Source organism: Chaetomium globosum, genomic scaffold, assembly GCF_000143365.1.
Source record: "Chaetomium globosum CBS 148.51 scaffold_7 genomic scaffold, whole genome shotgun sequence".
In the NCBI taxonomy this organism is placed as follows: domain Eukaryota; kingdom Fungi; phylum Ascomycota; class Sordariomycetes; order Sordariales; family Chaetomiaceae; genus Chaetomium; species Chaetomium globosum.
In genome coordinates, this window is record NT_165982.1 from 2,470,957 (window position 1) to 2,497,645 (window position 26,689).

The window sequence follows — 26,689 nt, forward strand, 5'->3', positions numbered from 1 at the left end:
TTCGGGTGGGGGGAAGGGGGGATGCTGGGGGTGTGGGTGCACTGGGGAGGGGGTGGCTTGGACTTACGTTGGCCTGGCCGTAGATGCGGTAGTTCTTCTCGCGCTCGTTGATGGTCACCTCGTCGAACCTCCTCACCGTGTCATCATTCGCGTAGTTCCTGTGACAATCCTCGAGCCAGGTCTTAAAAGCGGCGCCTTGGCAGGTACCAGGGAGTCGGGTGTTGAGGGTAGTTATTAATATGCTGATCAAGTCGGGCACGGTCAAATGCGTCTTCCCCAGCTTCTGACCGGCCGCGACGAAGTCGTACTCCAAGGAGGCAACATTCAGGGTGACGGCAAGAAGCACGCGGCGGATGGCCGTCTTGGCCGAGGCGACACCGGCCTGCCGACGGAGCTCGATGGTCTTGAGCCTCTCGTAGGGGTTGAAACTGGTTGACCTGTACCTGGGATTGGCATTGGGGTCGGCCTCTGCCACCGTCATGGCCTTGGCGAACTCGACGGCCTTCCCTGACCGTCCCGCGAGGGCGATTCTGTTCCACACGGGCGCCCAGCCGGCCTCGCCCACGTTCCAATACTCGCCCGTCCCAAGAAAGCGCCAGTTGGCCATCGCATACCTGTTCTCCCTGCGCTCATACGGCAGGAGTTGTCTCAAGGGGCTTTCAAAGAAATAGGCGCCCCTGGCGACCTGCATCAGTTGCTCCAGGGTGTACGCGGCCTTCCTGCCCGGGCCAACCGAGACGTGCACGTGGGTGGCGCAGAAATCGTTGGTCCAGAGGTTGAAAGTGTCCGTGACGGACTTGAAGACCTGTTCGATTGCCGTCTGCCAGTTGCTGCTTATGGACACCGGTGGCGAGATGATCTCGATGCCCCCTATGTCTTCCGTTAGCCAAGTCCTCCCGGTGGCAAACTACCTAGATACATAGTGGTACCAGGCGTCAAGAATGCACTTACACCATTCGCGAGGTTTGGGCGGCAACGTCAGCTTGTATTCCTTCAAGCTTGCGTCGGCCGTGCATTTCCAGCCATGCCCGTCGCCAAAGGTCTGGTCAAGGATCGCCTCGATGGCTTGGCCAACGTATTTGCGCTGTTTATCCTTCTTGTCCAGGTTGCCTTCGGAATTGGGGAGGTCAAACTGCCACTTCTCGAAGAACTTGGACACTCTCTTCCGGTTCTTTATCCTGTCCTTGACTGTTTTTTTGACGCTATCCCTAAGCTTGACGAAGATTTCGATCTCAATGCCAAACCACGGGTTCGCGGCGTACCCGGAGGCGGCCGTGGACGTCGAAGCAGAAGCCATAGGTTCCGGGAGGGAGGCGACAGAAGGTATGTCTAAGGGATGACTGGCAAGGGACGGGAAGTTGTGAACTGCGAACCAATGCGCAAGGAGGTGTGGACGGTAGACAAGTAGGTACGGTTTATCTGCTAGTAAGAACGGAACAGCCTACAACAACCGGTGTCGAGGCGTACAGATGGAATGACGAACGGGGAATTGTATGAATACCCTAGCTATCTACAACTCGCGGCGAGGAAACGCGTCTTTATACGAGGAGCTTGCACGTTGTTGGGTCCCGTTTTCCCGAAGCAGCGTAGGCAGGTAGCAGCCACAGCCAAGTAGTGGCACTAGGTCTACTGTAGTGGCCGCCGCTGTTCCTCAGACGTTGTGATCATACCTCAATGCCTCATTCTCGACGAAGGAGGATCGGACCGTCCACTACAGCTTATGGTGGAGTAGTGAGAAGGCCGACCTTTGGATCGTGAGATTGGTTGGTCATGTGCTCCTTCACTCCTCCATATTCAAGATCCCGGGGATTTGGGCCAACTAAGGCAAGACCGGAGGCTGCGACCAACGTGTTGAACTATCTTCTGACTAGGCAAGGTAGGTAGGTAGTCTAAACGTCCGCCGTCCTTGCTCGCCGCTATAGCCACCGCCAAATCCGCGCCTAGTCCGTCAGATTGGATCCTAACAGGCCGCCCACTTTGCATTATCATAAAGTGTTTGAAACGGGCACGAACCCACTGTTCGGACTATGTCAAACGGTAAGCCGATCCTTCATCAAGGCTACGCCAGCTTGCCAAGGGGTGCCTTTCCCCATACATGACCCTAACCCTGCTAGCATCCGTACAATAATCTTCCCGGTCGTTGAAGTTATGGTTGGGTAAACGATGAGAGCTGAAAATGGTAGAAACACGCAGTGTAGTGCCAGCGGTTTGAAAAAGGGGTAATAGATAAGGGGTAATGTGTAAGGGTTAGGGTTGTATATGAGATCCTCTCCCAACAACGTGCCCCTGACTGGGAGGCACAGCTTGTAGCCTTTGCAAGGGCGGGAACCTCCGGGGTGAGCAAAAACCTCACTGACTACCGTAAATTTGGAACATTGGAATGGGAAGCATAGCCAGCGCCAAGATCCAACGTTGGACAGTTCCTAATAGGAATAGGATCATCAGATCATGTCATGGACCTATGGTGCGGGGTGGCTTAAGCGATCCCTCGTTTCACACCTTGGCCTTGCTGTGCCGCCATGGGAACATATGTGGGGAGTCTGATATCTGGACTACTACGGGGTTGTGAAATTGGTTAGCAGGATTTCCTTCACAGGTCAGCGTCGCCTTGGCCCTAGTCCTTTCCACCAACCGGCCTCTTGGTCATCGTGCCGCGTGGTATAAGAGGGTGAGAAGCCTCCGAGTATCAAGTGTCCCAGACTATTCTCGAGATCACGAGTCTGAGCTTTAACTGAACCGTATCTGAATTGTCTTAGAAGTTTTACAGCCAAGACGCTACGCTTTCTTATTCGTTTAGTTTCCCTTCATCACCAACCTAATCTCGATCAAGTTTTTGCAAGCAATCATGTCTAGCGGAACCAAGAGAACTACGGCGACCAAACATGCGGCGGCGCCCGCGGCCTCAACGGGTCCGACACGCACCACAGCTTCCACGAACACCCCGGCGCGCACCACAGCTTCCACGAACACCCCGGCGCGCACCACTGCTTCTACGAACACCCCGGCGCGCACCACTGCTTCCACCTCGAGCGCCTCGGCACGCGCATCTACCGCCACGAACACTTCGGCACAAACATCCAATTCAACAAACGCTCCGGCACGCACCTCGGCGGCGGCCGCTTCGGCGAACGCTTCCGATTCGGGCCCCCCCAGAACCGTTAACATGTCCGGTCCTGACCCAGACGCAGCAGACGAGGCGAGGAAGGAGGTGCTCATGATGGAGCACTGGCTGAAGGAGCTGCCGTCCGCCGACAGGAAGTACAACTACCTCATCGCCTTCGACCCGGCCACGGCGTCGGTCAAGCCGCTCATCGAGAAGGCTCTCAACACCACCCTGAAGCTGAGCAGCGCCACGCGGATACCCGGCATGTGGGAGCCCGACACGGAGCACGACACGCTCGGCACGGTGCAGGTCTGCGCCATGGAGGGCAGCGACATGGACGCGCTCGAGGACAAGGGCTTCCACTTCAAGCGCATCCTGATCGAGGTCGGCCCCAAGGAGCGCGTCGCCCACATGCCCGAGGTGCCCGCCGCCAAGAAGGCCGCTTCCACCACTCCGGCCGCCGCCGCCGCCGCCACCAGCACCCCTGCTCCTACAAAGGCGACTCCTGGAAAGGCGGCTCCCGCAAAGACTACCGCCAACTCCACCACCAACAGCACCGCCAGCAACAACAGCAACAATGCTACGAAGGCGGCTGTGACAAAGAGCACCGCGTCTACGAGCGGCGGAGCTGCCAAGAAGACGAACGGCACTGCCACGGGGAACGCTACGAGAAATAATGGTACTGGTACTGGTAATGGTAATGGTAATGGTACCGGAAACGGGACGCGGTAAGCGGCCAGATGGAGATAGTGGTGGTTTAGGGGTTCAGGGGTTCAGGGGCTGAGATGCAGCCGTTGCTTCATGATTATACACGGAGTTTGGGTTGAATTGCTAAGTAGCTAAATAAAATAACCAAGCCGGTTTTGGAATCAGCCTATGGGTTGCAGGGCCGTGAAGACCCTCTTCTTGCCAGTTCTGAAGGATTATGAATGCAGTTGGTGAAGTTGAAATCAACAACTCGCAGCTTTAGGTTTTCTTTTCCAAAAAGTCGGATGCGAGAACGCTGCAAAGTGGGACTACGACTGGCTCTTTTTTATTGGTATCTCCCTTAGGTACCTAATAATAACCGAATCACTTGTTCACTTACATGTTCTCCTTGTTCTCTTACCCGACTTGGCTTCCCACCAAATCATTGATTCCTAGGCATGAGCTGCGCCCTTCTTTCGGACTCGTGTTATGGTGGATCTGTGGTTTCACCACGGCGACTTGCCGAGACTATAGTGCTTACTTGCATCGCGGTGGATTGCCTGCCTAGTTTATCCACCGACCCCCAAGACAAAGTAGCGCTTACCTAGCCTAGGTAAGTACCTAGGCAGTAAAACTTCATCTCCAGATAAAAGTACATCTCTCCCTGCATGTGCCCAGACTGCAAACCAGCGTGCTTCGAAAAAGAGGGGCAAGATTGGGCTCTTGGAATAGTATCAACCTGTGCTCGGAATCGAGAGCGGCCCTTGTGACGGTGGGGATGTTTCGAATTGTTTTCAATCAGGTCGCAGGTTCGCTTCGTGCCTGCCTGCTTGAGATGGTGATAGTTTCATTCTGTGCTGTAACCGCGGCTGCCTGTTGGCCCGGTGTGCAGGTTCATGTCCAGTCCCTAGGTGCCTTAGGTAGACTAGAATTTTCATGTTGTTAGCAATTGTTTGATTGAGGGTTTCTTCTTGCTCCGGCCACGGCCGTTTTCAAAACCGCAGTTCGGGACGTGACTTGATTAATAGCAACGCTGGTCTGCGGGGTCCCAGCAATAACCCAAAATTCACTGCTCACGCCTTGAACGGATTTATCCCGCCTTAAGCAAGAAGAGCTCCAAGCTTTAAGCGAGTAAGCGGGAGGTTAACCGTCCGTTGCCGGCTTAGAGTCCCTGTTGACTCGATATTGTCTTGTGTTGCTTTTCGCCCGTTCCTTCCTCTCAGCTCATACCCAACCGCTCATGCCTCACAGAGCAGTCGCTTCATGAATCATGGCTGGGAGGAAGGAATGACTGAGGCGAATAAGCCGCTCAAAATCATAAACTGAGGAAAAAGGGCCCGGTGCCGTGGGCGGATTTGTCCCGGGTTATGGATCTTTGCCTCAAGTCCGCGGCTCCGGTTGGATGTCAGTATGCACTTTGAACCGCCGCCGGTCGCGGCCCGTGTTGGTTCGTTGGAGCATCCCGACGGAGTGGCTGAGCTAGTTAACTCATGTCTCTGCTGCGGCCCACGCTGCCGGTACGGTGGTGACTTGTCAAGAGGGCAATGTTGTCGTCGATCAAGTGTCTTTTTTCGTCCATTCACACAAGCGAGCCCATCCCAGCCCGGTGATGTCCGTTTAAGGCTGGTGGCTTGATGACTCGAGTCTCGGCTCCGTGGGCCACGCGGCTCTCGGAGCTCGGTGCCAGGGCCGGAGAGAAATATGACCCGAACGATGCTGTGGGCGCGGGCTCTGAGTGGCCTGCCCTGCGAACCCCCTGTCTCGCCTCCATGCAGTCCCACCAGCCCGGAAACGGAAAAGACCAATTCAATGACAGAGGCGCGGCAGCCGAAGGACTTGGGTGCGGGCTCAATTCGGCCAATATCCAAACGAGCCCGAGAGAGAAAACGTCATTCCTCACGAAACTTGTTTCCCCTTCTCGAAAGAAGGTTGCGCTGTTTTTGTCGGAGGGCCTTGCCATCAGCCTCGTGGAGTCGCCGGGGAAGATTGATCGACACTGCCTCATCCACTTTCACAAAAAGGGGGGAGCGGGCGGGGGTGTCGGGATGCTTGGCATGTGTCTGTGGTGTGGATCAACACGACCCCGACGCTGTTGATGAGCTGTGTGTCAGATGTAAATGCTGGGACCTCCCCCTGCCATGTGCTTGCTTGTTTGTGTGCCAGCGTGCCACGCCGTCGGGAACCTCATCAGGACCAATAGCCTCAAGCACGGGGATAATCGACTAGTTATCTCCTGCAAAATCAAAAGAAGGGAGAAGGGCAAATACCCTAAACAAGGCAGCTTTGAGATGCAGGCCTTACCCAACACCGGGCCCATGCCCCCGGGCTACGGGGAACCCACCACAGCCCTACCGCTTCTCGCCTTTGACAACGGCGAAAACACCGAGTTTGACTACTCCACCTTCCTCCAGGACCAACAGGACATCGATTACCTTGCCGAGGACAGCTCGGGGTCGGGGGGCTTGCCCATCGCCACACCTTCGCCGTCGTCAACCTTCTCGGACCAGCCTTTCCAGCCACAACCACTCGCGCCGCGACAGCAGCAACAACTTTCCCCGGCTTCGGCTCGTCAACGTGGTTGCGGCACGGGTAGGGACAGTAGTGGGAGCCATGAGGACCGGCCAGTGTCCAAGCAGCGACTAGAACGGCGGGGGCATACCAAGAGCAGGAGGGGCTGCTTCAACTGCAAGCGGCGGAGGATTAAGGTGAGTCCGGATGGGTAGAATAGTGCAGGGCGAGAAACAGACTGATTAACTAAACTCTTCTCCCTGCATAGTGTCAAGAGACAAAACCCGCATGCGGGCACTGCGTGAAGCAAGGTCTCAAATGCGAGTACCCCACGCTGCCGACCATCGTGCATCAGGTATGTACATGCACACACGGCGTTCCACATGTGGCCCCTTTACGATGAGTGGGATATAGGTGTTGACAACCTCAACAACAAACAGCCACAACACCAAGTCCCCCTCTTCAGCCTGCAGGACATGCGCTTCTTCCAGCACTTTCTCCTCAACTGCTACCCGCACCACCCCATTGGATCCGAGAGTCTCTGGACGCACGAGATCCCGTGCCTGTCAGAGAAGGCATGTACAACCCAACGCAACTCAACTTAATCTAGCTTTGACTCGTAGTATCCACGGCTAACACCGCCGGCCTCAGTACGAATACCTAATGCACGCCATCCTGGGGTACTCGGCCTCCGAACTGATGGCCTCCTCCGACCCCTCCCTCGCCGAGGCCGCCATGTCGCACCGCTACAAAGCCGTCAAGGCCATCAAAAAGGCGCTCACTCCACCACCCACCTCCCCGGCCGCTCCCGTCGCCGGCAGCAGCAGCAACAACCTTCCCACCAACCTCCCCACCCCTCCCAACAACAGCAACAGCAGCAACAACGGCCGCTCCTTCGACGACACCATGTTCGAAGAAGGCAACGCGCTCATGGCGACCTGCTTCGCGCTCACCTACCAATCAGTACTCCTCGAGGACGGCATGGCCGAGTTCATGACCTTCATCCGCGGCATCATGATCGTGGCCATCCACATGTACTGCCGGGGCGCTAACCTGCTGTTCGGCCACCTTCTCGGCGACCGCCAGACCCAGATGCTGGAGCCGCACATGCGGGACCTGGATTTGATCGATGCGGGGCTGACGGCAAGGGCGGTGGCGGCGGTGGAGGGGTTGCGGGGGCTGGTGGATGGGGTGGAGGGCAGGGAGGTGGAGAGGAGGTATTGGGAGATGATTGGGGAGATGGCGAGGAATTTGGGGGTGAGTTCGTGGAAGGGTGAGTTTTTGTCTTTTTCTCTTCTTTTTTTCCCCTTACTTTCTCTGTCTCTCGAGGGATCTCTGCAGAATCAATAAGTTTGCTAACCACCACACTCCCCCGCCCCCTTACCAGCCTACTTCTCCCTCACAGAACACTACGGGTGGTGGATGATGCTGCCGCACGCCAAGTTCCAGCCGCTGGTGGACCCCAACAACCAGGTGGCGCTGGTGTTGAACGCGCACTGGGTCGCGCTCGAGCAGATCATGGCGCCCATCTGCGAGGCCGAGCAGCGCGTGTCGGCCGCCATGTCCAGCGGCCGCTCGTCGTCCAAGACGGGCGCCAGCCTCGGCAACATCCGCTGGCTGCGCTACATCAACGCTCAGGTCGACGCCGACCACCGCCCCTATAACGAGTGGCCCATGTGGGTCGAGGCGCAGCTCGCGAAGGATATGACTTGCTTTGGGAAGACTATGTGATGTGAACTTTGAAGGGGGGGTTGGTGGTAGTAGTGGTAATATGTTGTTGTTGGGTTTTGACCCTTCTCTTCTTTTCTATGTCGAATATTTAATGGACGAGGTGGTCTTTTAGCAAGATTGGTGGAGAATTTGATATAGACTCGGTTCTGGATAGAATGAATACGAGCGACGAAGTTCTCGTCTTCTTTTCATCCTTGATACTTCCAACCCTTGATATGGCAGGGACCATCCCCTCATTTCGTTCGCGTGTTGCCCGATGGGATAAGGTGATTCTGTCGGGCGTGTCCGAGTTCAGTGGATAGCGTTGCAGCCCTGTCAGAGCCAGAGAAAGTTCAAAGTGCCCCGCGGAGAGCCTGCAACGGACAACGGTGCAACACAACTACACAGCCCCACCTACCCACGTTCAAGCTGCGGCCTCTGCCGGGACCCACCACCGTATTTCGCATTCAAAGTTAAAGCGGGCCTTCGAGAACCGCCAAGGGTCCCGAGAAAGGCAGGCCAAGCCTGAACAGCGATCGTTGACTGGGGTGTTTTGGGGGTTGAGGGGGATTTTATTTGATGACGACAGGCCACCATTGTTCCTCGCCCCGTCCCTAACAGCCACGATGATGAAACCGAGCAAAGCGCAACACAGCCCGACTGCGCAGAGCGGGGCCGTATACTTCGCTTTGGGGATTGATTGGCGGCGTGGGAATTGAAGATTGGGCAGCACTTCAAGATCGACAACACCATGTGGCCGCCGATGCTTGTGTTGGGTTTGGGGTCTTGTCGATATAAAGCAGCGGAGGACCGAGCTGGTGTCTGGGATACTTTCATTAGATAATATAATAGTATCACTCACACCAACCTCTACCTTGTCTCTGCAAAACATCCCTCAACTTATCTCAACCCATACGCAATACACAACACCGTGTCTATTTGTACTCTCAACCCTACAATGAAGAGCTTCATCTCCCGCCACTCCACGGAGTCGGCTTCTCCCCCACGCTACACCCCCCAACAAGAAGTCGAGCTCGCCCGCCTCGACAGCAACTCCACGGCGCCCCCACCCTACGCCGACGAAGAAAACGCCCCGCCCACCTCGGGCACCTTCCGCCCCACGGTGCACTTCCAAATCCAAACCACCGGCAAACCCTGGCTCTCCCTGCCGCTCCCGCAAAGACCCGAACCCATCCCCGTCTTCGCCCTCCAGCCCACCGACACCACCAACCTCACCACCACCCCGCAACTCACCTCCACCCGCCCCGAACGCTCCTCCGGCAGCTGCTACCTCACCCACCACACCAACAACAACACCACCGCCTCCACCACCACCTACCGCTTCGGGCCCAACCGGCCCCCCATCGTCCGCCTCTTCTCCCCGCACAATCCCCCACTGCCCGCCACCACCCGCGACCGCCTCCTCTTCTCCAAAGACACCACCACCAACAACAACAACGACGACGAAGATGCCGCCGCCGCCGGCGCCTGGGACACCTTCACCATCAATTCGCTCGGCCTGCTAACCCGCGCCGTGGGCTTCCGCTCGCGACTGGGCACCTTCCAGTGGCGGTACGCGTCGCGGCGGGAGCGGCACGCGGCGGCGGCCAGCGCGGCGCTGGCGGGGTGCGGGGTGCGGGAGGTGGCGAGTCTGCTGGTGCTGGAGCGGGTGGTGCGGGTGGCGTGCGATGGGACTTCTTCTTCTTCTTCTTCCTCCTCGAGGGCGGGGGGGAAAGAGGAGGAGGTGCGGACGGTGGTGGCGCAGTTTGTGCGGGGGGAGGGCACGCGCACGCCCGGGAGCGGGGCGAGCACGGCGGGGAATGGGGGGAGGTTGGTGATGGATTTGGGGGCGTGGGAGGGGGAGGGGGTGGATGGGAAGGGGGAGGGGGAGATGGCCGTGTTGATGGTGGTGACTACGTGTTTGGTGATGCTGAAGAGGGAGGTGGATCGGCGGCGGGCGCAGCAGATTGCGATTATGGCGGGGGCGGCAGGTGGTGGGAGCTGAGGGGTTTGTTTGGTTTGGAGGTGGGAGGGAGAGATTGTTAGGCGCAGGGGGTTATATTGTTCTGTTTATTTTGTTTTTGGCTTTACTCGTCGCTTTCTTGGTGTTGGTAGATCGGGTAGACATGAGTTGAGACCACAATGCGACCTAGTTGGTCCTGGACGCTATCTCTCGACACATGGTCGAAGAGAACCTTTTATCTACCAGCGGCCATGACAATTCAACTTGACCATAAGTTATTTGTGGCGCTAAATAAGGGCTGCCCTCTTCATATAACTATAATGAAACCCGTTGCCATCTTAGACCGTCAACTCGTATTCTGTCTGCTGCCTCGCTCGGTCTTATTCTGGGCGTCACTGCTTTTCCCCCATGAGAGCATAGTCAGGTGAATAGGGATGTTGGAGGCAGGGAGGTCTGGGCCAGATCGTCACCGTACAACACCGACAGATATCTGTGCTTCTGCCGTATTACTTCGTATATTTATCCCCAAAACTGGGACCTATCAATGTCTATACCCCCCCATACGATCCTGTGTGGATTCTTAACCCCGTCACAAATGCGTCGCGAGCAAAACACCGCCAGCCAGCTCGGCAGCTGCTTTATGTTGAGTAAGGCTGCGGCCATGGCAGCATTCTAGAGTCAAACCTAGCCCAGCCAAGGCAACGAAATAAAAGACAAGCCCGCCGCCCTCAGGAACCCGAAGCCCAACCGCTGAGCCGAGAAGATGCAAACCCCAGCTTGCCCACAAGCTGGCCCAAGTTTGGTCCTGTCTTCTCTCTGCCTGTATTCCCTGTCCCGCGTCATGTCGGTTGCTTGTCCCTAGGTATCAAAATTGCCGACCCCCACCCTCTTGTATATGCGCCATAAAAGAAAAATGATTTGATTGCCCCCGAATAACCCTCGTGATAACCGCCAACGCCAGTGTTGAAGAAACGACAACCCATGTTGAGTTCGTGCGCATTCGTATGGGGCGGGATCGAACCAGCGACCGTTCACGAGTTCCTGTCGACCGTCCTCTGGGGCTTGTAGTCAGGCATCTCGTCAAACCAGAATGTCTCTTCGTTGTATCGGTAGGCGTGGAACTCGATGCCATACGGCTTGGGCTCAATGGCATACAAGATGCCGAGCGGTAGGTCGAGATCCGCAATGTCGTCACGTGTGAGGTCCATGAAGTACGCCATCAGCACGCGGCAGACCGACCGGTGCCCGATGATGAGCACGTGGTCCGTGATACGCTCAATCTCGCGCACCATGTCTCGGAGCCGGCTGATGATCTGGAGATAGCCTTCACCGCCTACCCCGGGGTAGATGTACTGGAGCTTATCCTTGGCCCGTTTCGCATACTCCTCGGGGTATTGCTCGGCAATTTCTTCATATGTCATGCCCTCAAAATCGCCCGCGTTCAGCTCGTTCAGCATCTCCCAGGCCTTGACGTCGTAGTCCTCGTCCGCCTCAAAGTACTCCGCAGTCTCCACACTGCGTTTGAGCATCGAGGTCCAAATGCAAAAGTTTTTGTCGTCCAGCTCCTGGTTCAGCTCCGGATACGGCGGCGTGTTGTCGCCGGGCTTCGGCGGAAACGTGGAAGAGGCAATCCTGTTCTTCTGGTGAATGAGCCACTCCTTCCGTTTGTACGTGATGAAGTTGTACAGAGCCTGCCCATAGAAGTGGCCGCGCTCCGTCAGCTCCGAATTGCCGCCAAGCTTTTGTACTCTGTTATCCTCACTCTGGCCGTGGCGGGTGATCCAGATCTGCCTCGGCGAGAGGTTGAATGTGGAGAGGTATGAAACAATGCCGCCGCTCAAGAAACCTCTGAGGCGGTGTTGGACGATCTTCCTTCCCACATCAATCATCTACACGCCGTTAGTCACCCAATGTCCCTAGTGTGGATCGAGGTCGTGACAAACCTGAATGTACTGAAGGTCGTGGTCCTCCTCCCACTTCCCGAGCGGCTCGTAGGCGCTCTCGTACGCCTTCACTCTCTTCTTGAAATCTTCCAGGGCTTTGTGCGGATCCTGGTCCTTGTAATCGGGACCAAACAGCTTGAGCCGCATATTTGCCTCGAGGAGCTACACTATGTCAGCCGTGATCCAGAGTAAGGAAAGGATGGGCAGCGTCACGAACATTTTGGTCATGACAGACGCTTTCGATGAAGAGAATGCCCAACTTGGGCTCCCTCGCCTGGATATGGTCTACGAGAAGTTTTCGCCGGTGAATGGTGCTGTTAGTCGCATCCAGGATCCCCACGGCACCGCCCTGGTGGAGGAGATATGCGAGAAGCTCGTCGAGCGTGTCAAGCGCTACCTGCTCGCGGATCTTGGCCGCGGCTTCATTCTTGGGGTCGAAGAAGCTGGCCGACTGATCCATCTTCTCCTTAGATTTGGCCTTATTGAGGTCGAGTTTCGTCGGCTCGTCGTCCAGCACAATATCGGGTCCCTTTGCGCCCTTCGACAGGATCGTCGCCGCCTGGCTCGGCACGTCGTGCCTGTTGGTTGTAGAAGTTGGGGACATATCCGCAGGGTTGGCCACGCCAGCGGCAATGCGTCGGCGGTGACCCACATTGAAGATTTTAGTATTGTGTTGTTGCCAGGACAAATAACGATGGAGTTTCTTCGTGATGTAGGACTTGCCCCTGGCCGGGAGGCCGACCATGATGATGACCAACTTGGCGGCCACGTCCCTATCCGGGATGCGGCCATCAGGAGATGCCCTTGAGCGTGTCATTCCTGGTATGTTGAGCGTCGTCGCATGCGGACGGACTCTCGGTGTGTGGCTCCCCGAGTTTTGTCGTACCGGCGGACTGTGTGATTGTCAGCGACGGTGACACAGGCAAACGGGTCGTGCTACCATATGCGACAGCAACGCGCAGAGCGGCTAACTTACATCCGGGGCGAAGCCGGTGCCGTGGAGGAGATGCTGTGCGAGTAGGGCGAGTCATAATGAAGGCCGTTGGGAAGTCCATTGGGAGGGCCGGGCACGCCGGGGTCGGAAGTCTTCAATGTCTTCAGCGCATTCGTCAAGGCTGGAGGGGGTAAAGCAGTGGTGTGTAGATGTTGGGCGTCCGCATTGCGGTTATCGACGTCGGCTTGGATCGTGGGTGAAGAAGGTCCGGAAAACGCAGCACCCATCCGATGGCTCATAGCAAGTTTCCGCAGTGATTGGTCTTGTGGCTGCGGCGCGACAGCAACAGCGTCTTCTTCGAAATGTAGATAGTCAGCCGTGGTGCCGGTGATGGAAGGAGAGATGTAAAAATGTAAGATGATAAAGAATTGAGACCTTTGGCTTGGAGACTCAGTTGGTCGGGGGAGGGAGACGGATGCCGCGACATGGACGAGGCACGAGATTTGGCTAATATAAAGGGACCGGAGGTCCAAAGAAAAGGCTGCAGGGGGGGTTGCCAAGGATCCCTGGGGCGGGGTGCAGCTGAAAAGGATTTAGCAAATCAGCTAACGCAAGAGGAAGCAAGGATAAATCCAGATGCCCCGAATAATTGGGGAACATGCCAACCTGCGCCAAAATGGCTCCCGGAGCATTCGGTCTCAGAAACCCGTGCGAACGAGGGGGGGCAATGGAACCAGAAAATCTGGCGCAATGTGTCTCTGGTCCCAAAATCTGTTGGTCTCGCTTGGGGGAAAGACCCGAGTCGCAACCGGCATCGATCGCCGCGACGGGGTATAAAAACAGAATTAGAAACAATAAGTACTTACTTTGTGACAGTTGCACAGATTGCATAGATTGTACAGATTGTACGGATTGCACCTTTTTTGGTCCGTACGCAACAGTCTTGCGTCGAATGTGTGAGGCAAAGTCAAATTTTGGTGCGATGGAGACTTGGCTTTCGGGGGCTCTGGGCACGGGCACGGGGGTCCAAGTTGGAAACGAGATGACGTAACTTGACTCGCACCGAACTCGCTGGTGGAGTGACTCAACTGACAAACTGCCTCGACTGGCCCGTTGCTTGTCGAGTTGGACCCCGTCCTGCGCGTGCTGCATTGTTGCGCCGGCTGATGCCAAGAACGACAAATAGGGGACCGCGCCGAGACAGGTTGATGAGAGAGTGAGGCGATGGCAGATGACGGGTTTGGGTTGGACCCGGTTGCACCGCCGAGGAGCTCGTGACTGGGGAAAGTTGGCAAGCCCGGTATTTTGGCGTTTGCAGCGTGGTCCTGGTGATTCTAGGGGTATGGGTTTCCTGCTGAATAAGTCAAGCTGGTGTCAAGCTTGTGATGGAGTCGTGATGGTCAGAGTCATGACAGTTGGAGTCTCGAGGGTTAGAGTGGTAGAGGGCCCAACCATGCTTATAGATCGCTGGGCACGTTGCGCCTGGTGGTGGTTATCAACAGCCTAACGATTTGTAAAGCTATGACAAAAGTCCTCTGCACATTTCCCGGGCCGAAACTCTACTCGTCCAAGAAAACACCAGCAGGGCTGCTGGTTGTGCCAGTTTGGGCCAGTAACTCGGGAGTTTCCACCGAGCCAGCTGCATGCCACAGTCTGTCGGACTTTAAGAGCCCTTTTTTGGAATCCCCGGGCCGGACTGCGAATGGACTTTACCAGATTGAATCTCATGCGGATCCTTTCTCCTTGCAGAAAATCCGCCGACTTGGCTTTTCTTGGTATCTGGAGATCTGTTGGGGTCATCAATATCATTGTTGTTCAAGAGCATGCTTTGAAAAGACCAAGGCCGGATCTCCGGTGAAGGGATGCGACTGATGCACCCACCAACCCACAGGGCACGACGGCAGACCAACAAGCGTCTATCAAACATTCCTCTCCTACATCGCACCGTGTTCCGAGCGGTCTTGACTAAACACAATGTGAGGTGTCAAGCAACTCTTCCCCCACACGGAGGCACTCCAACCGGGTTGGCGCCAAGAAGATGCCCGCTTGGCCGTCAACGGGCTGCATCTCGGGAAACAATCCGGTGATCCCTCCTGCAGGTGTCGGGCTGTTCTCAGAGATCCCCGGCGATTTTTTTTTTCAGATTACATATCGGTAGGGAGCGAGTTGAAGAAGTCCGACCAAGAAGTTGTTGAACAAGCCGACGAGGAAATGTCTTGGGAGGACGTTGCTGCAGAGACGATCAAAGGGCAGCCTTCCAGGGCCCACTCCAACGTTCTGCAATGGGGGTGGGGGACAGTCTGAACAGGCCCTCCTTGGGCAAAAAAATGCCGAACTCCAAGATGTACCTTTAAGGTGACCAAACCGACTAAAGGAACGAAAGGAAAAACCATTCCGGAAAACACAAGGTCTGCCTTTGATTTCACCTCGGCTCTACTTTTATTTGAAATTTTTTTTTTTTAAAAAAAAAAAATCTTGTTTCTTGGTTTCCTTTACTCCTTTCTCCTTTCTCGTTTCTTGATTTCTTGTTCTCTTTTCGAGTTCGGCCTTTTGTGGCCAGGGGGTGGGCGCCCGGAGCTGATCTGAACAGCGCTGACTACTACCCTGGTTCGTGAGGGGCTGGTCGGAGACCAGATCGGAGCTGCCTGCCGGGATTGAATTTGTTGGGGCAAGCGACAGCTCTATGTAAGACACGAGGCTCTCGAGGAAAATGAAACTCGGAATTTTGCCTCCTCAGAATCCTGGCATTCGGAAATGCACCATTCAGCAAGCATGTGGGGGCATCTGCGACGGCACCGAGCGTCGTTGAAGTTGAGGTGCAGTTATTGTGCAGGTTGGGAAGCATTCAGGATGGAGGCCGATGCCGCAAGAGGGGTGCACAATGCGGGGTAATATATTGTTCAAGAGCTGAGGCGAGGGGGCAACTGTGGAGGAGGTGGGACCGCTAACAAGAAGCTCGCTTCGCCCGCCTGCAGGGCGCCTGCCATCCCGCGTGCGTCCCAGGATCCAGGGGAAGGGTGGGGCTGCCAGTAATTTTTTTGTCGCGACAACACAAACCGGTCGGGCAAAGCGATGTTGTGACTTCTGACTTCCTCTGTATGAACGGAGCTTGTTCTTTCCCGCGCGCTTGGGCTGCACTTGGCACCCACTATGGTCTCCCGCTCTCCATTCGTTTATTTAGTTTTGCCCGCAGCCAATTCTCCCGTTCTTTAAATCGCTCCCCCGCATCCACAAGGTACTTGGGTACCCTCGAACAAACCCCGCCGCGACAGCTCGAAGACCGCCGGGGACTCCCGCTCTCGCTACGCTGCTCCCGGCCCGGTACCCAGACCGCGCATGCTTTTCTCGGCCAGAGTTCCGCTTTCTGCCCCGTACATCGCCGTCGGATAGCCAGTCACCTGGCCCCGAGCGTAGCAGCCGGCAAGATGGATGAGGGCGACAGGTCTATTAAGAGATCGCTTGCCGCCCAAGATCCCATCGTCCGGGAGCTTCTTCAGGAAGACGTCGAGCACGGTGTTTTGATACCGTTGAAGACGACGCTTGAGTTGCGTGATGACTACCAAACAGGGCACGTGCTAATTACTCGCACGCCGACCAAGGCCGCTAACCCGGCCATCCTGTACGTCTTCTTGCGCCTTTCCAGCCTTGCGTCCCCTTCTTTCTGACACACCCTAGCATGCTGCGCAGCTTGCTCCCAGATGAAATCATTAAGGGTGTCCCTCATCTCCGCAGGTGCGCCAAGCCGTCGGACCTGCCAGCCCATCTCAAAGCTCAATTCATGAACGAGTCCCCACAGAGCCGACAAATACATACGGGCAAGTCGAACTGGATCTACATAATCGTTGGGCCCGAGAATATGCTCAATCGTGATGAGGTTATCAGCGCGCTGTCTTCGGTGGAGGGCATGGAAGGGGAAGTGTTTCTCCGTCGCATCCCCGTTCCGATGGTCTCCCCGACATCGCAGGTTCAGGCTGCCATGTGGTCACAACACTTTTGGCCGTCGTTATACCGAAAGAACAATCCGCTGGGGCCGCATCCTTCCATGATCGCTCGCCAGACGGACGAAATAGCCGACGACGCTGCCATCTGGATGACGCTGGCGCACAAGGTGGCGAAGGAATCCCATGACGCGGGCTACGGGGAGCCCATGGGGGCTTGCGTTATTCAGCGGGACGAGGGCAAGACCACACTGGTTGCGCTCGCCGGTGACTCTCGCTGGTGCCATCAGGAAAAGACCGGGTGCACCGGAAACCCCATGGCACACTCGGCGATGCGCGCGATCAGCATAGTGGCACAGAAACTCGTCCGAGCCGAGAACAGAAAGACACAGACCCGGCAAAAACCCATCCTCGAATTTGAAGCCTTCCAGGACAGCCCGATCGCTGGCGACGAAATGAAGGTCTTTGAGTTGGAGCACCCGAACCCCGACGGCTATCTCTGCCACGGGCTAGAGATGTACCTCACGCACGAGCCATGCGTTATGTGCTCGATGGCCATCCTTCATTCACGCATGGGCAAAGTTGTCTTCCGTCACCGTATGCCGTTGACGGGCGGCCTCTGCGCTGAGGATCGTGGCCGAGATCATCCCTCCCTCAAGGGCGCCGACGGTGGCCGCGGGCTCGGCTTGTTTTGGCGCCGGGAACTGAACTGGAGCATGGTTGCGTGGGAGTGGGAATCGAGCGGCTGTTTGAAGCCACTTAGGGTAGACAGGGCGGTCCATGCCTAGACCACGTCTCCTACCTGCCCGCTCGGGCAGCCCGTCAGGGCGTGTATAGTGTTAGGGGTCCCATGTGCATCATTGCTTTTGGTTGGCAAAGCAGAAGCCAGAGGAGTTAGGTAGTCCTCTCGTCGGTTTGGCAGTATGGCGCAATATTTCTTTATTTCTTTTGAGCAACGGGGATACTCGAGGCTGGCGTTAGAAAAGCAGTCATCGCAAGCCTGGCGTTGCCGGATATGTCATAGATTATTGGGCTGTCGAGCCATCGACAGGTGCATTGTAGGAGTTAGATGGCGCTGATGAATATTATGCATCCTACGATATCAAGAGTTAGGCCGTCGATGGTGGTGAGGCTGAAACATCAAAAACAGCCTACCGAGATGGTAATTATTTCACGAGTCGCTTGCGGCAAACACTCACAGACAGACCAAAAAAAACATACCCCCACGCGGCAATCTTCGGCTTTGCCAGCCTCACCAACCACCCCCTGACATTGATCAACCACTGATGTCACAAGCTGGAACTCTCCCAAATAATTAAGCTTTTAAGTCTCTTGGCCGAGCTTGGCTATGAAGCTTAGGTCTCAAATACCAGTGCAAACAAATTAAAGGGTGCTCTTGGCTTTGGGGGGCGGATCAATGGATGTTAAGGGCTTCTGCAGCATCTTCTGGCCAGCCCCTATTGACCTCGAGCCCCCAAGATGAGGTGGAAACCGAAGGGACCGGCGTTGAGCGGGTGGTGTGGGTCACCTAATCAACCCCAGCTCCCACGCCGGTGCGCACCCGCACCTGAAGGTCAGCGTTGATTTGGCCGACCCCTCCCACGTGCCTCCTCCGCCCCGACAACCTGTGCAAAACTCAGGCTGGTCGGTTTGAGAATTTAGCGCTCATTTGTGACGGTTGTTCTGGGTCACTGACTTCACAACGCTTCCACCGCAGCTCTCAACCATCAACACTCGCTCGCCTTTTCCATGCCAGTTGTCATCCAGACTGAACAATTTTATTACATGTCGTGGCAAGAACCCTTGCCAACATCGTGCCCCATGCTGACCCGCCGCATTCGCGATTGTTCGATGCCCACGATTCAATAACACGGGCTTTTTTTACATTGGTGCTGCCTCAACATTGATAAGTAGCTAGCTACCTCGAAACCAACGCCCTTGGATAGTCGTTCAAGGCAAAAGACATCACGACCAAGGTGGCTTCTTTGGTTTAGTTTGAATCTAACCTACAACCCTTTGGTTGCAAACCGGTCAAGATGCCGGTGCTAGCGACCAACAACTTTAACATCATACTCAGCGTGCTGGGAGGGGTGGGTGTCACTATTCGGCCTAGTTTCGTATCTCTGCAAAGAGAGCTTCTACCTCTCTGAGGCCCGTACGTAATCCCTGCCCCTCAAACCTCCGACACCCAAAATTAAATATCTCGCTCGAACAAGTGATTTCCCTCCTGGCGGGCGTCGCTCTCTCCCCGCACGCCGCCAACTTCATCCGCCCGCTAGACTACGCGCTCGGGTCCGAGGAGAATCTCGCGGCCATCACGCTAGCCTTCTCGCGCCTGGTTCTCGGCGTGCAGCTCGTCCTCGCCGGCGTCCAGCTGCCCAGCCGCTACCTCAAGAAGGAATGGAAGCCGCTCTCCCTGCTGGTCGGGCCCATCATGGCCGCCATGTGGATGGCCACCAGCCTGCTGGTGTGGGCCCTCGTCCCGGGAATCCCGCTGCTGCACGCCCTCGCCATCGGCTCGTGCGTCACCCCCACAGACCCCGTGCTGTCCGCCGTGATTGTCAAGGGCAAGTTCGCCGACCACAACGTGCCCAAGGACCTACAGAAGATCATCATCGCCGAGTCGGGCGCCAACGACGGGCTGGGGTATCCGTTCCTATTCTTTGCGCTGTACTTGATCAAGTACATCGGGGACGGGGCCACGCCCGGGGACGGCGGCGCGCGCGTGGCGATGGGGATGTGGTTTGGCGAGACCTGGGGGTACACCATCCTGCTGAGCGTGGCCTACGGCGCGGCGGTGGGCTGGGTGGCCAAGGAGCTGCTGCACTGGGCTGAGGAGCGCAAGTTTGTGGACCGTGAGAGCTTCCTCGTCTTCGCCATCTCCCTCGCTCTCTTTATCGTCGGGACGTGCGGCATGATCGGCAGCGACGACGTGCTCGCCTGCTTCGTCGCCGGCAACGTCTTCACCTGGGACGACTGGTTCCGCCTCGAGACCCTCGACGACTCGCTGCAGCCGACCATCGACATGCTGCTGAACGTGTCCATCTTCATGTGGTACGGCGCCGTGTGCCCGTGGGATTTGTTTTTGCACAACGAGGTCGTGCCCATCGGGAGGCTGATTGCTCTGGGGGTGCTGGTGCTGCTGTTCCGCCGCCTGCCGTGGGTGTTTGCCATCCACAAATTCATCCCGCAGATTGAGGAGGTGCGACAGGCCATCTTTGTGGGCTTCTTCGGGCCCGTGGGCGTGTCGGCCATCTTTTACCTCTACGTCACGCTGGAATTTCTTCATACGCTAGATGTGGACGGCGACGCGAGGGCTGATGTCAAGGCGCTGCCCGAGGCGGTTACCGTGGTCGTGTGGTTCATTGCGATTTGTAGTATCGTAAGTAAAGGAAGGCTGTTTCGTCAGAGTTACGGCGATTAACGCGATGTACAGGTTGTTCACGGGCTTAGTATTCCATTGGGAAAGCTGGGCTTCTATCTCCCGAGGACGCTTTCTCGTTCCATCATGTCGCCCTCCAGCGAGGGCCCGGACAACGCCCTTCCCTTTTCACTCGGTAGTAGGGTCACTTCTTTCACTACCCGCCAGCAACCGGGAGGGGAGTCGGGGGATGAAGCCGGAGAAGGGAGTAGACGTTCCGTGTTCAGAATCGGGGGCTCCATCATCCCTCGACGACAGGAGGCGAGGGGAGACGTGGCGCCTGGTCGAAATGAAATACCGGATTCTAACAAGAACTCCTCAACCGATGCAGTGGGAAGCGGACAAGAGACGGTAGTTGAGAGTTCGGTGCAGTACATTTCTCGGACGGTTCGGTTCCCTGACGAACCGCCGACCACTGTTGCCCAGGTGGCAGGCCCTTCTGGGCAATGACACTGCCAAGGATGGCCGGACCATTGGCATTGAGGAGTCAGAGGTTTCGATGGTGACACGAAATCAGACTTGACTTCGCGACGTTTCCACTCCCAAAGCCAGTTGTTTCAAAAGCAAAGATTTATCTTAACAATAAATTGACGCACGAGATAGATAATATGATTTCACTCGACTTCATTCTCTCCCCGCAACTGTCGTGTTTTGATTCAGGGGGATTAAGCAAAGGATGGCCCCTCTTTTGGTGGAGAGAGATGTTCTTGTCGGTGGGCATTCGGACTCGCCATTGGGACCACATCCAACTTGCTCCGCTCCAGCTGTCAAACTAAACTGGTGCACTAATTTAGCGTTGTCCGCAGTCTCGTGGCGAATTCCCCGGTCCGGTGTCCGGGCTTCCTTCCATTCGGTGATGAAATCGGACGGATCTCATTCGTGCCTGGCGGAGTTACCCATCCCATCAGACACATCAGACAGATGATGGTTTGCTACCCAAACGCCTCCTCCTTCTTGCTCTCACTTAGCAAGACGACCGTAAACGGCCGGCGCTGCCAGACTAATTTCAGACAAGAAACAGACCCGCTCTAGAACGGCCAAGGAGAAAAACACCCACCGCTTGATCACGTTTTTCGTGGGCTTCATGTCGATTGGGTGCCTGGTGGTGATGTGGCGGGAATGCGCAGGGCAACCAGCTCACCGCCATCGTCGCGGAGTCGCTGGCATTATCGGGCAGCTGTTCATATCTACAAATATTGATCTACCTATATTGATATGCAAACATCCACAGACTTCAATTGTAGAAACCAAGAGTTGGTGTGCGGCTTGTATTCGTATCGTGAGTGTCGTCGCTCCGAGTATGCAATTAGTTCGTTATTCGTTAAATAGGTAACTACAAAATGAGATGAATCAGGAACCAGGAACCGGGCAGCAAGTGTCTGTGCAGAGCTTCCCACCCACCCACCAAACCGGTAGGGCTTCGAGATTTCCCCCCTCGTTATCTGCATAGGGATGGTAAAATGTGGGATGTAATTAGCATGCATCTCTGTGCATCAGCCACCCTGGCGCTAGTCCCTGGCCAGCCTGTTGCGTGGCCCTGCTGCTCAACCTTTGGGTTTTGAGGTGACCCGAGATTACCTTGGCTTCTTGGTCGCCATTTTCCTGACCGCGGGGAGGAAGGAACGGCACTTTTCATCCAGCTTGCTTTTTTTGTCGCTACCCGACCTTTTCCAGCGCATCTTTTGATCAATTCTATACCAAACATGCCGCAGTAGTTGCCGGAGTTGCTTTCCCCGACACTACCTCAATTCTGCCTCCGTTTATTTTCCTTTTCCGCGTCGCCGACTCCGAGACCGACTGCGTTGCATCAATCCCACCAATATTCCCGGTCGGTCGGCCGCTCCCAACAAAAAATGGCTGGTTCAGCACAATGTGAGCCCGACTTCGACATATCGCATTACATCAACGAGTCGCATTTCGCAAACGAGTTTATCGATTCTGATGAAGGGAGTCCGCTTCCCGACCTGCTCGAGTCCGATGTTGCCAGCCCCCGGCCTCACCGCCCGCACAGCTCCGGCGCCGACTCATTTCACGCCATGCCGGATGCCCCGCAAGGTTGTGGTTCCCCCTCGGAGGCCCTCGGGCTTGTAAGTACGAGCTCGCGCTCCAGGGATGGTCATCGTGGGTCTACGTTTGACTCGGGGTCTTCGAAGCGGACATCAACTACGGCCTTGACACAACTAACCGCGGGCGATTTGCGGCTGAATGGCGCCAATGGCAAGACAGATTGGGACATGATGGCAGACGCCTTTCCAGGGACCGACGCCAGCGTATTTCCCATGGGGGGACAGACATTTGAGTTTCTAAACGGGCGTGGCGCCCCCGCGCAGTCCCGGATGCAAAGTCCAATGGACAGTCCTAGTCCATTTGGGTCTGCTCTCACTGCGCTATCTCCTGAAGCTATCATGGCCTCTCCGCCGCCTGGCGATGAGAGCTACCTGGTAAGTTTGCACGGGGCACGTGCCGTTTCTTGCATGCTGACCAGCCCGAAGCCATTCACCTTTAAAGCGCCAGGACTGCGGCAGGATGCGACAGCAGAAGGGCCGTTATGTATGCGCCCATCTCAAGCGCCGGTGGCGCTGAAGTACGAATTCCACGGCTCACAGGAAGCAGGCGCCGGGTCGACAAGCATAGCTGGGTTCATGGACGCCCTCTATCCGAACACAGGTCAACTCGCCGCAGGGGGCCCGTTCTTCCCGAATAACGGCCACATGCCCCCGGTCGACTATCAGCCATATGGCCCCGGACCGTACACATTAGAAGTCGGTGCCACAAATACCAAATCCCGAGTTGAGACGCAGATTACGATCAAGCTCAGGCTCCCGCAGCTCCCGCTTGGGGTCACAAAGGTCCATCTTCCCAAACATACGATCAGCAAGCCCAAATTCTGGACAAAGCCGCCCCCGCAACCGTCACCAGATACGCTCGAGCTGCATGTGACGCTTGTTTGTACAAGCGCGATGCAGGTGCAACAACAGAGAACGGCGGCTTTACAGCGGGCACAAACGGCTGCAGGGTTACGAAAGAAAAATGAGAGCACAAAGTCGGAAGAGGAGGTCGAAGAGGTGAAAACGCAGGAGGGTGGCGAGGTTCAAATCTGCGAGAATTGCATAGGCCGAGAACGAAAACGCGCGGGTCGCAAGAAGTCGAAGCACCCGCAGGACGAAGAGGCTTGGAGGCAGGACGAGGCGAAGCGAGTGATCGTTTTCAACACGCAAGAAATCAAGGAGTGGGCCTTGCAGAATCACCCCGAGACCGGCTCCCGGAGGTATTGGCAGGTGGAGGCACCCATGAGAATTGCCTGTTATTGTCGACACCACGCCGAAAAGCAGGGGTTCCAGATCATCTTCACCTTGACCGACCATCTTGGCAAGCTTGTCGCCCAGACCATGTCCGAGTCCATAATGATCACCGACGATCACAAGACGACGAGCCCCAATCCGATCTCGAAGCCCGCTTCCGGAATGCCGGCCGCAATGCTCACCCCGCGGGAAGAGCTGCCCATACAAGTCGCTCCGGGCCCCGGGCCTTCGTTGGAGTCATCCCCGAGCCTTGACTTGCAGGCCGCAAGACGGAGTTCCTCAAGCTCGACGCCCATCTCGGCAGTGCCGCCAGAGCAACTTCAGCCATCATTTACCGCTCAACATCTCTCCCGCCCCGCGTCCCCTTCGTTCTCCACCGGGCCAGCGAAACGTCGGAGAGCCAACAACTCGACGTCAAAAATACCCAGCGACTTGGCCATGACGCCGCTTGATACATCGTTTTTATCCGCTCCCCGGATGCCTAATTCCTCTACGAATTCCAACATGGTCACCCCGGCATCATCGTCGTTCTCCCCGACACCTCCCCCCTCGTTCCCGCCACCCGCGGAGCTACAATTGTTTGGTCCTAGTCCTGCCATGCCAGATGTATCGACGAGTCCGTTCGGGAACAATCCGCTCTCAGGTGGCAACAACGGACAGCTTCTTTCGCCCAACCCGACCAGGGCGCCTAGCCTGGCCAACCTAGCCATCTCTATGTTTGGCCCGCCTTCGTCAGGCCGACATAATCCAGCTGTCTCCCCGGCTGCTGCTCCTGCTCCGCCCCGCCACGCACCACACACCGCCGCCGGCCAAGGGAGGAATCAACAACCCCAGACGCAAAGGGCCATTTTCAAGGTCATCCCTGGCGAGGGCCCTGTCGCTGGCGGCATCGAAGTTACCTTGATGGGCCAAGGATTCGAAGCTGGGATGCAGGTTATGTTTGGCGACAAGCAAGCGCCGGGTACTATGTACTGGTCATCGGAGAGTCTCGTGTGCTTGCTGCCTCCCTCCGAGATGGCTGGTATGGTACCTGTTACCATCAGAGGCCTGAACTTGGGCCCTCAGTGGTTCCGATACGTGGATGATAGCGAGCAGCAGTTGCTTCGCACCGCGCTCATGATCCTCGGCAACAAGATGACGGGTGGATACGAGGACCCGACCGAATTCGCCCGTCGAATTATCAAGGAATCCTCGAGTGGTTACCCCTCGGGTGGCGGTGACATGTCCGGCGCAGAAGGCTCCTCTAACCATGCCATGGACAACTTTGAGAACCACCTTCTCAAGCTAATGGAGCTGATGGACCTTAGCAACAGCACTCGGAAGCCGCGGCTTAATCTCAGGCGGAGGGTAACAGGCCAAACCATGCTGCACTTGGCCTGTAAGATGGGCCTGCACCGCTTCGTCGCCGGTCTCCTAGCGCGAGGCGCAAATCCAGACCCGCGCGACAACGGCGGCTACACGGCATTGCACATGGCATCCATGAGCAACCAGCCCCAGATTGTCCGGCTCCTGATCGCCCATGGGGCAGACCCAACGCTACGGACTTTGTCAGGCTTGACGGCTGTTGATGTCGCCAAGTCAAAGGAGGTAGTGCGCATCATCCACCGCTTCGAACAGCATCGACGATCACAAAGTGACAGTTCGTCGCACAGCCGCGTCAACAGTGTCGCCAGCTTCAAGTCAATTCGGGCGGCTGTGTCCCAAGAAATCGCTGATACGTCAAGCGATGAGCCCGGGCCGGAGGCGGAGAGCTCAGAGGAGTATTCGGAAGCCTACTCATCGGATATCCCGGAGGAGGCCGGAGCTGCCGATCAAACGGAGCTTCGCATTCGCCGGAAGAGCGCTGTCAACACGCCCGCCCGCGCGAGGAGCCCCTCTCGTCCCCGACGACGAGGTACCGACGCAACGGGTGCTCTTATGGCCGCGATCAAGGAGCAAGTTGCGGCTCAGTTCCAGCAGCTCCATCAGAGAATGGAGCCGCACCTGCAATACCTGCCGCAACTACCTCAGCTTCCCCAGCTTCCTCAGTTGCCCCAGTTCCCTCAATTCGCGCAGCTGCCCAACTTCCCCCAGATCCCCAACATGCCCCCGCTTCCCGAGTATCAAAACCAGGTCCTACAGCGGCTTGCAACTATGATTGGCGGCGCCAGGCCAGAGCCGGGCGTAGATGGACCCCAGAACAGGGGCGCCGAGAGCACCTGGCAGTACCTGTCACCCTTCGCCGCTAAGGCCACCGCAGCCCCCCCGGCCTACGACGAGCTCTTCCCTCACCAAGGCGACCTGGACACGAAACGATCATCTGCCGCCCAAGCAGCCGTCGACGCCGCGGCAGACTCCAAATGCGCCACGCTGTTCGACCAGGCAGAGACTTCGGCCTCAGCAAGCGCCGAAACCGACATCGCGGTCGCGGAGGATACTGCCGAGGAGTCGGAAGGCCAAGAGATCCCCGCACTGTTGCAGATCGGTCGCAAGGATGCCATCACCCAAGAGCAGCAGGCCACGCTCCGGCGAGCGCACGCGCAGAATCTGAAGAAGTTGAGCTGGGACCGGAACCTCTTCTTCGTCTGGGTATGTCTTCTCGCCAGCTTTTCCGTGTTTGTCCGAGTAGTCAACTAACTGATGCCACTAGATTCCGCTGCTCATCCTCATGATCGGTGCCATGGTCTACCATGGCATGCCGGGTTTTGTCGGGAAGACCCGCAACCCGATCTCGTTTGTCCCGAAGGCGCAGGTCGAGGTGCCTGTGGCTGTTCCTGCTGCTGATGTGCACCATGCGGCGGGCGTTCCTGGGGCTGTTGCTGCTGCGGCGGTGTAGCGCGTTTTTCTACAGTCTTTGAGGACGATTCGGGTGGCCTATGCACTGTTCCCATTTCTCTTTTCATAAACCTGGGGCGCGAGCTCGAATGTAGCGAGGGGCGCCGGAGTATGAGGCATGAGGAGTATTTTTTTTTTCTTGGGTAGGTAAACGGGTTTATTTTCTCAGGTCAATATTACGTACGGGACGTCAGGGTGTCTCGTGGAGGGCTAGAACGGTGGGCCGTGATCATCCGGCGGTTACGAGTACTGGAGGGTGTCTGCTTTTGATGGCCGGTGTGTTTTATCTTCAAGTGTCTAGACAGACGGGTGGGTTTCCTAGTAATCGTGGATGGGAGTGGGATGTGTGAATGTGGACTGTTGGCG

At 56.6% G+C, this 26,689-nt stretch overlaps 8 protein-coding genes across 8 annotated transcripts in view; 6 read left to right on the top strand and 2 right to left on the bottom strand.

The window, feature by feature from the left end:
- Positions 1–1,297, bottom strand: part of CHGG_10360 (uncharacterized protein) — a gene marked incomplete at both ends in the record, with an annotated part of 1,616 nt that extends 319 nt beyond the window's left edge. Inside the window, 2 exons of the mRNA XM_001228286.1 lie at positions 68–870; positions 952–1,297. Coding sequence (XP_001228287.1) covers positions 68–870; positions 952–1,297 — 1,149 coding nt within the window. The remainder of the gene's footprint in view (positions 1–67; positions 871–951) is intronic.
- A 1,548-nt stretch (positions 1,298–2,845) lies between these two features.
- On the top strand, positions 2,846–3,835 carry CHGG_10361 (uncharacterized protein; the record flags this gene model as incomplete). Its single annotated transcript, XM_001228287.1, has 1 exon — positions 2,846–3,835. The coding sequence occupies one exon, from the start codon at positions 2,846–2,848 to the stop codon at positions 3,833–3,835; it is 990 nt and encodes a 329-aa protein (XP_001228288.1).
- Positions 3,836–5,907: 2,072 nt separating this feature from the next.
- On the top strand, positions 5,908–8,029 carry CHGG_10362 (uncharacterized protein; the record flags this gene model as incomplete). Its single annotated transcript, XM_001228288.1, has 4 exons — positions 5,908–6,495; positions 6,567–6,653; positions 6,950–7,571; positions 7,704–8,029. The coding sequence occupies 4 exons, from the start codon at positions 5,908–5,910 to the stop codon at positions 8,027–8,029; spliced, it is 1,623 nt and encodes a 540-aa protein (XP_001228289.1).
- A 937-nt stretch (positions 8,030–8,966) lies between these two features.
- Positions 8,967–10,013, top strand: CHGG_10363 (uncharacterized protein; the record flags this gene model as incomplete). Its single annotated transcript, XM_001228289.1, has 1 exon — positions 8,967–10,013. The coding sequence occupies one exon, from the start codon at positions 8,967–8,969 to the stop codon at positions 10,011–10,013; it is 1,047 nt and encodes a 348-aa protein (XP_001228290.1).
- A 989-nt stretch (positions 10,014–11,002) lies between these two features.
- Positions 11,003–14,000, bottom strand: CHGG_10364 (uncharacterized protein; the record flags this gene model as incomplete). Its single annotated transcript, XM_001228290.1, has 5 exons — positions 11,003–11,860; positions 11,915–12,076; positions 12,132–12,807; positions 12,891–13,389; positions 13,715–14,000. 5 exons carry the CDS (start codon positions 13,998–14,000, stop codon positions 11,003–11,005), a joined length of 2,481 nt encoding a protein of 826 aa, XP_001228291.1.
- Positions 14,001–16,273: 2,273 nt separating this feature from the next.
- CHGG_10365 (uncharacterized protein) lies at positions 16,274–17,574 on the top strand (the record flags this gene model as incomplete). The annotated part of the gene is made up of 2 exons (XM_001228291.1): positions 16,274–16,467; positions 16,524–17,574. The coding sequence occupies 2 exons, from the start codon at positions 16,274–16,276 to the stop codon at positions 17,572–17,574; spliced, it is 1,245 nt and encodes a 414-aa protein (XP_001228292.1).
- Positions 17,575–19,220: 1,646 nt separating this feature from the next.
- Positions 19,221–20,657, top strand: CHGG_10366 (uncharacterized protein; the record flags this gene model as incomplete). Its single annotated transcript, XM_001228292.1, has 2 exons — positions 19,221–20,168; positions 20,376–20,657. 2 exons carry the CDS (start codon positions 19,221–19,223, stop codon positions 20,655–20,657), a joined length of 1,230 nt encoding a protein of 409 aa, XP_001228293.1.
- Positions 20,658–22,060: 1,403 nt separating this feature from the next.
- CHGG_10367 (uncharacterized protein) lies at positions 22,061–26,324 on the top strand (the record flags this gene model as incomplete). The annotated part of the gene is made up of 2 exons (XM_001228293.1): positions 22,061–26,077; positions 26,139–26,324. The coding sequence occupies 2 exons, from the start codon at positions 22,061–22,063 to the stop codon at positions 26,322–26,324; spliced, it is 4,203 nt and encodes a 1,400-aa protein (XP_001228294.1).
- Between the last annotated feature and the right edge of the window lie 365 nt (positions 26,325–26,689).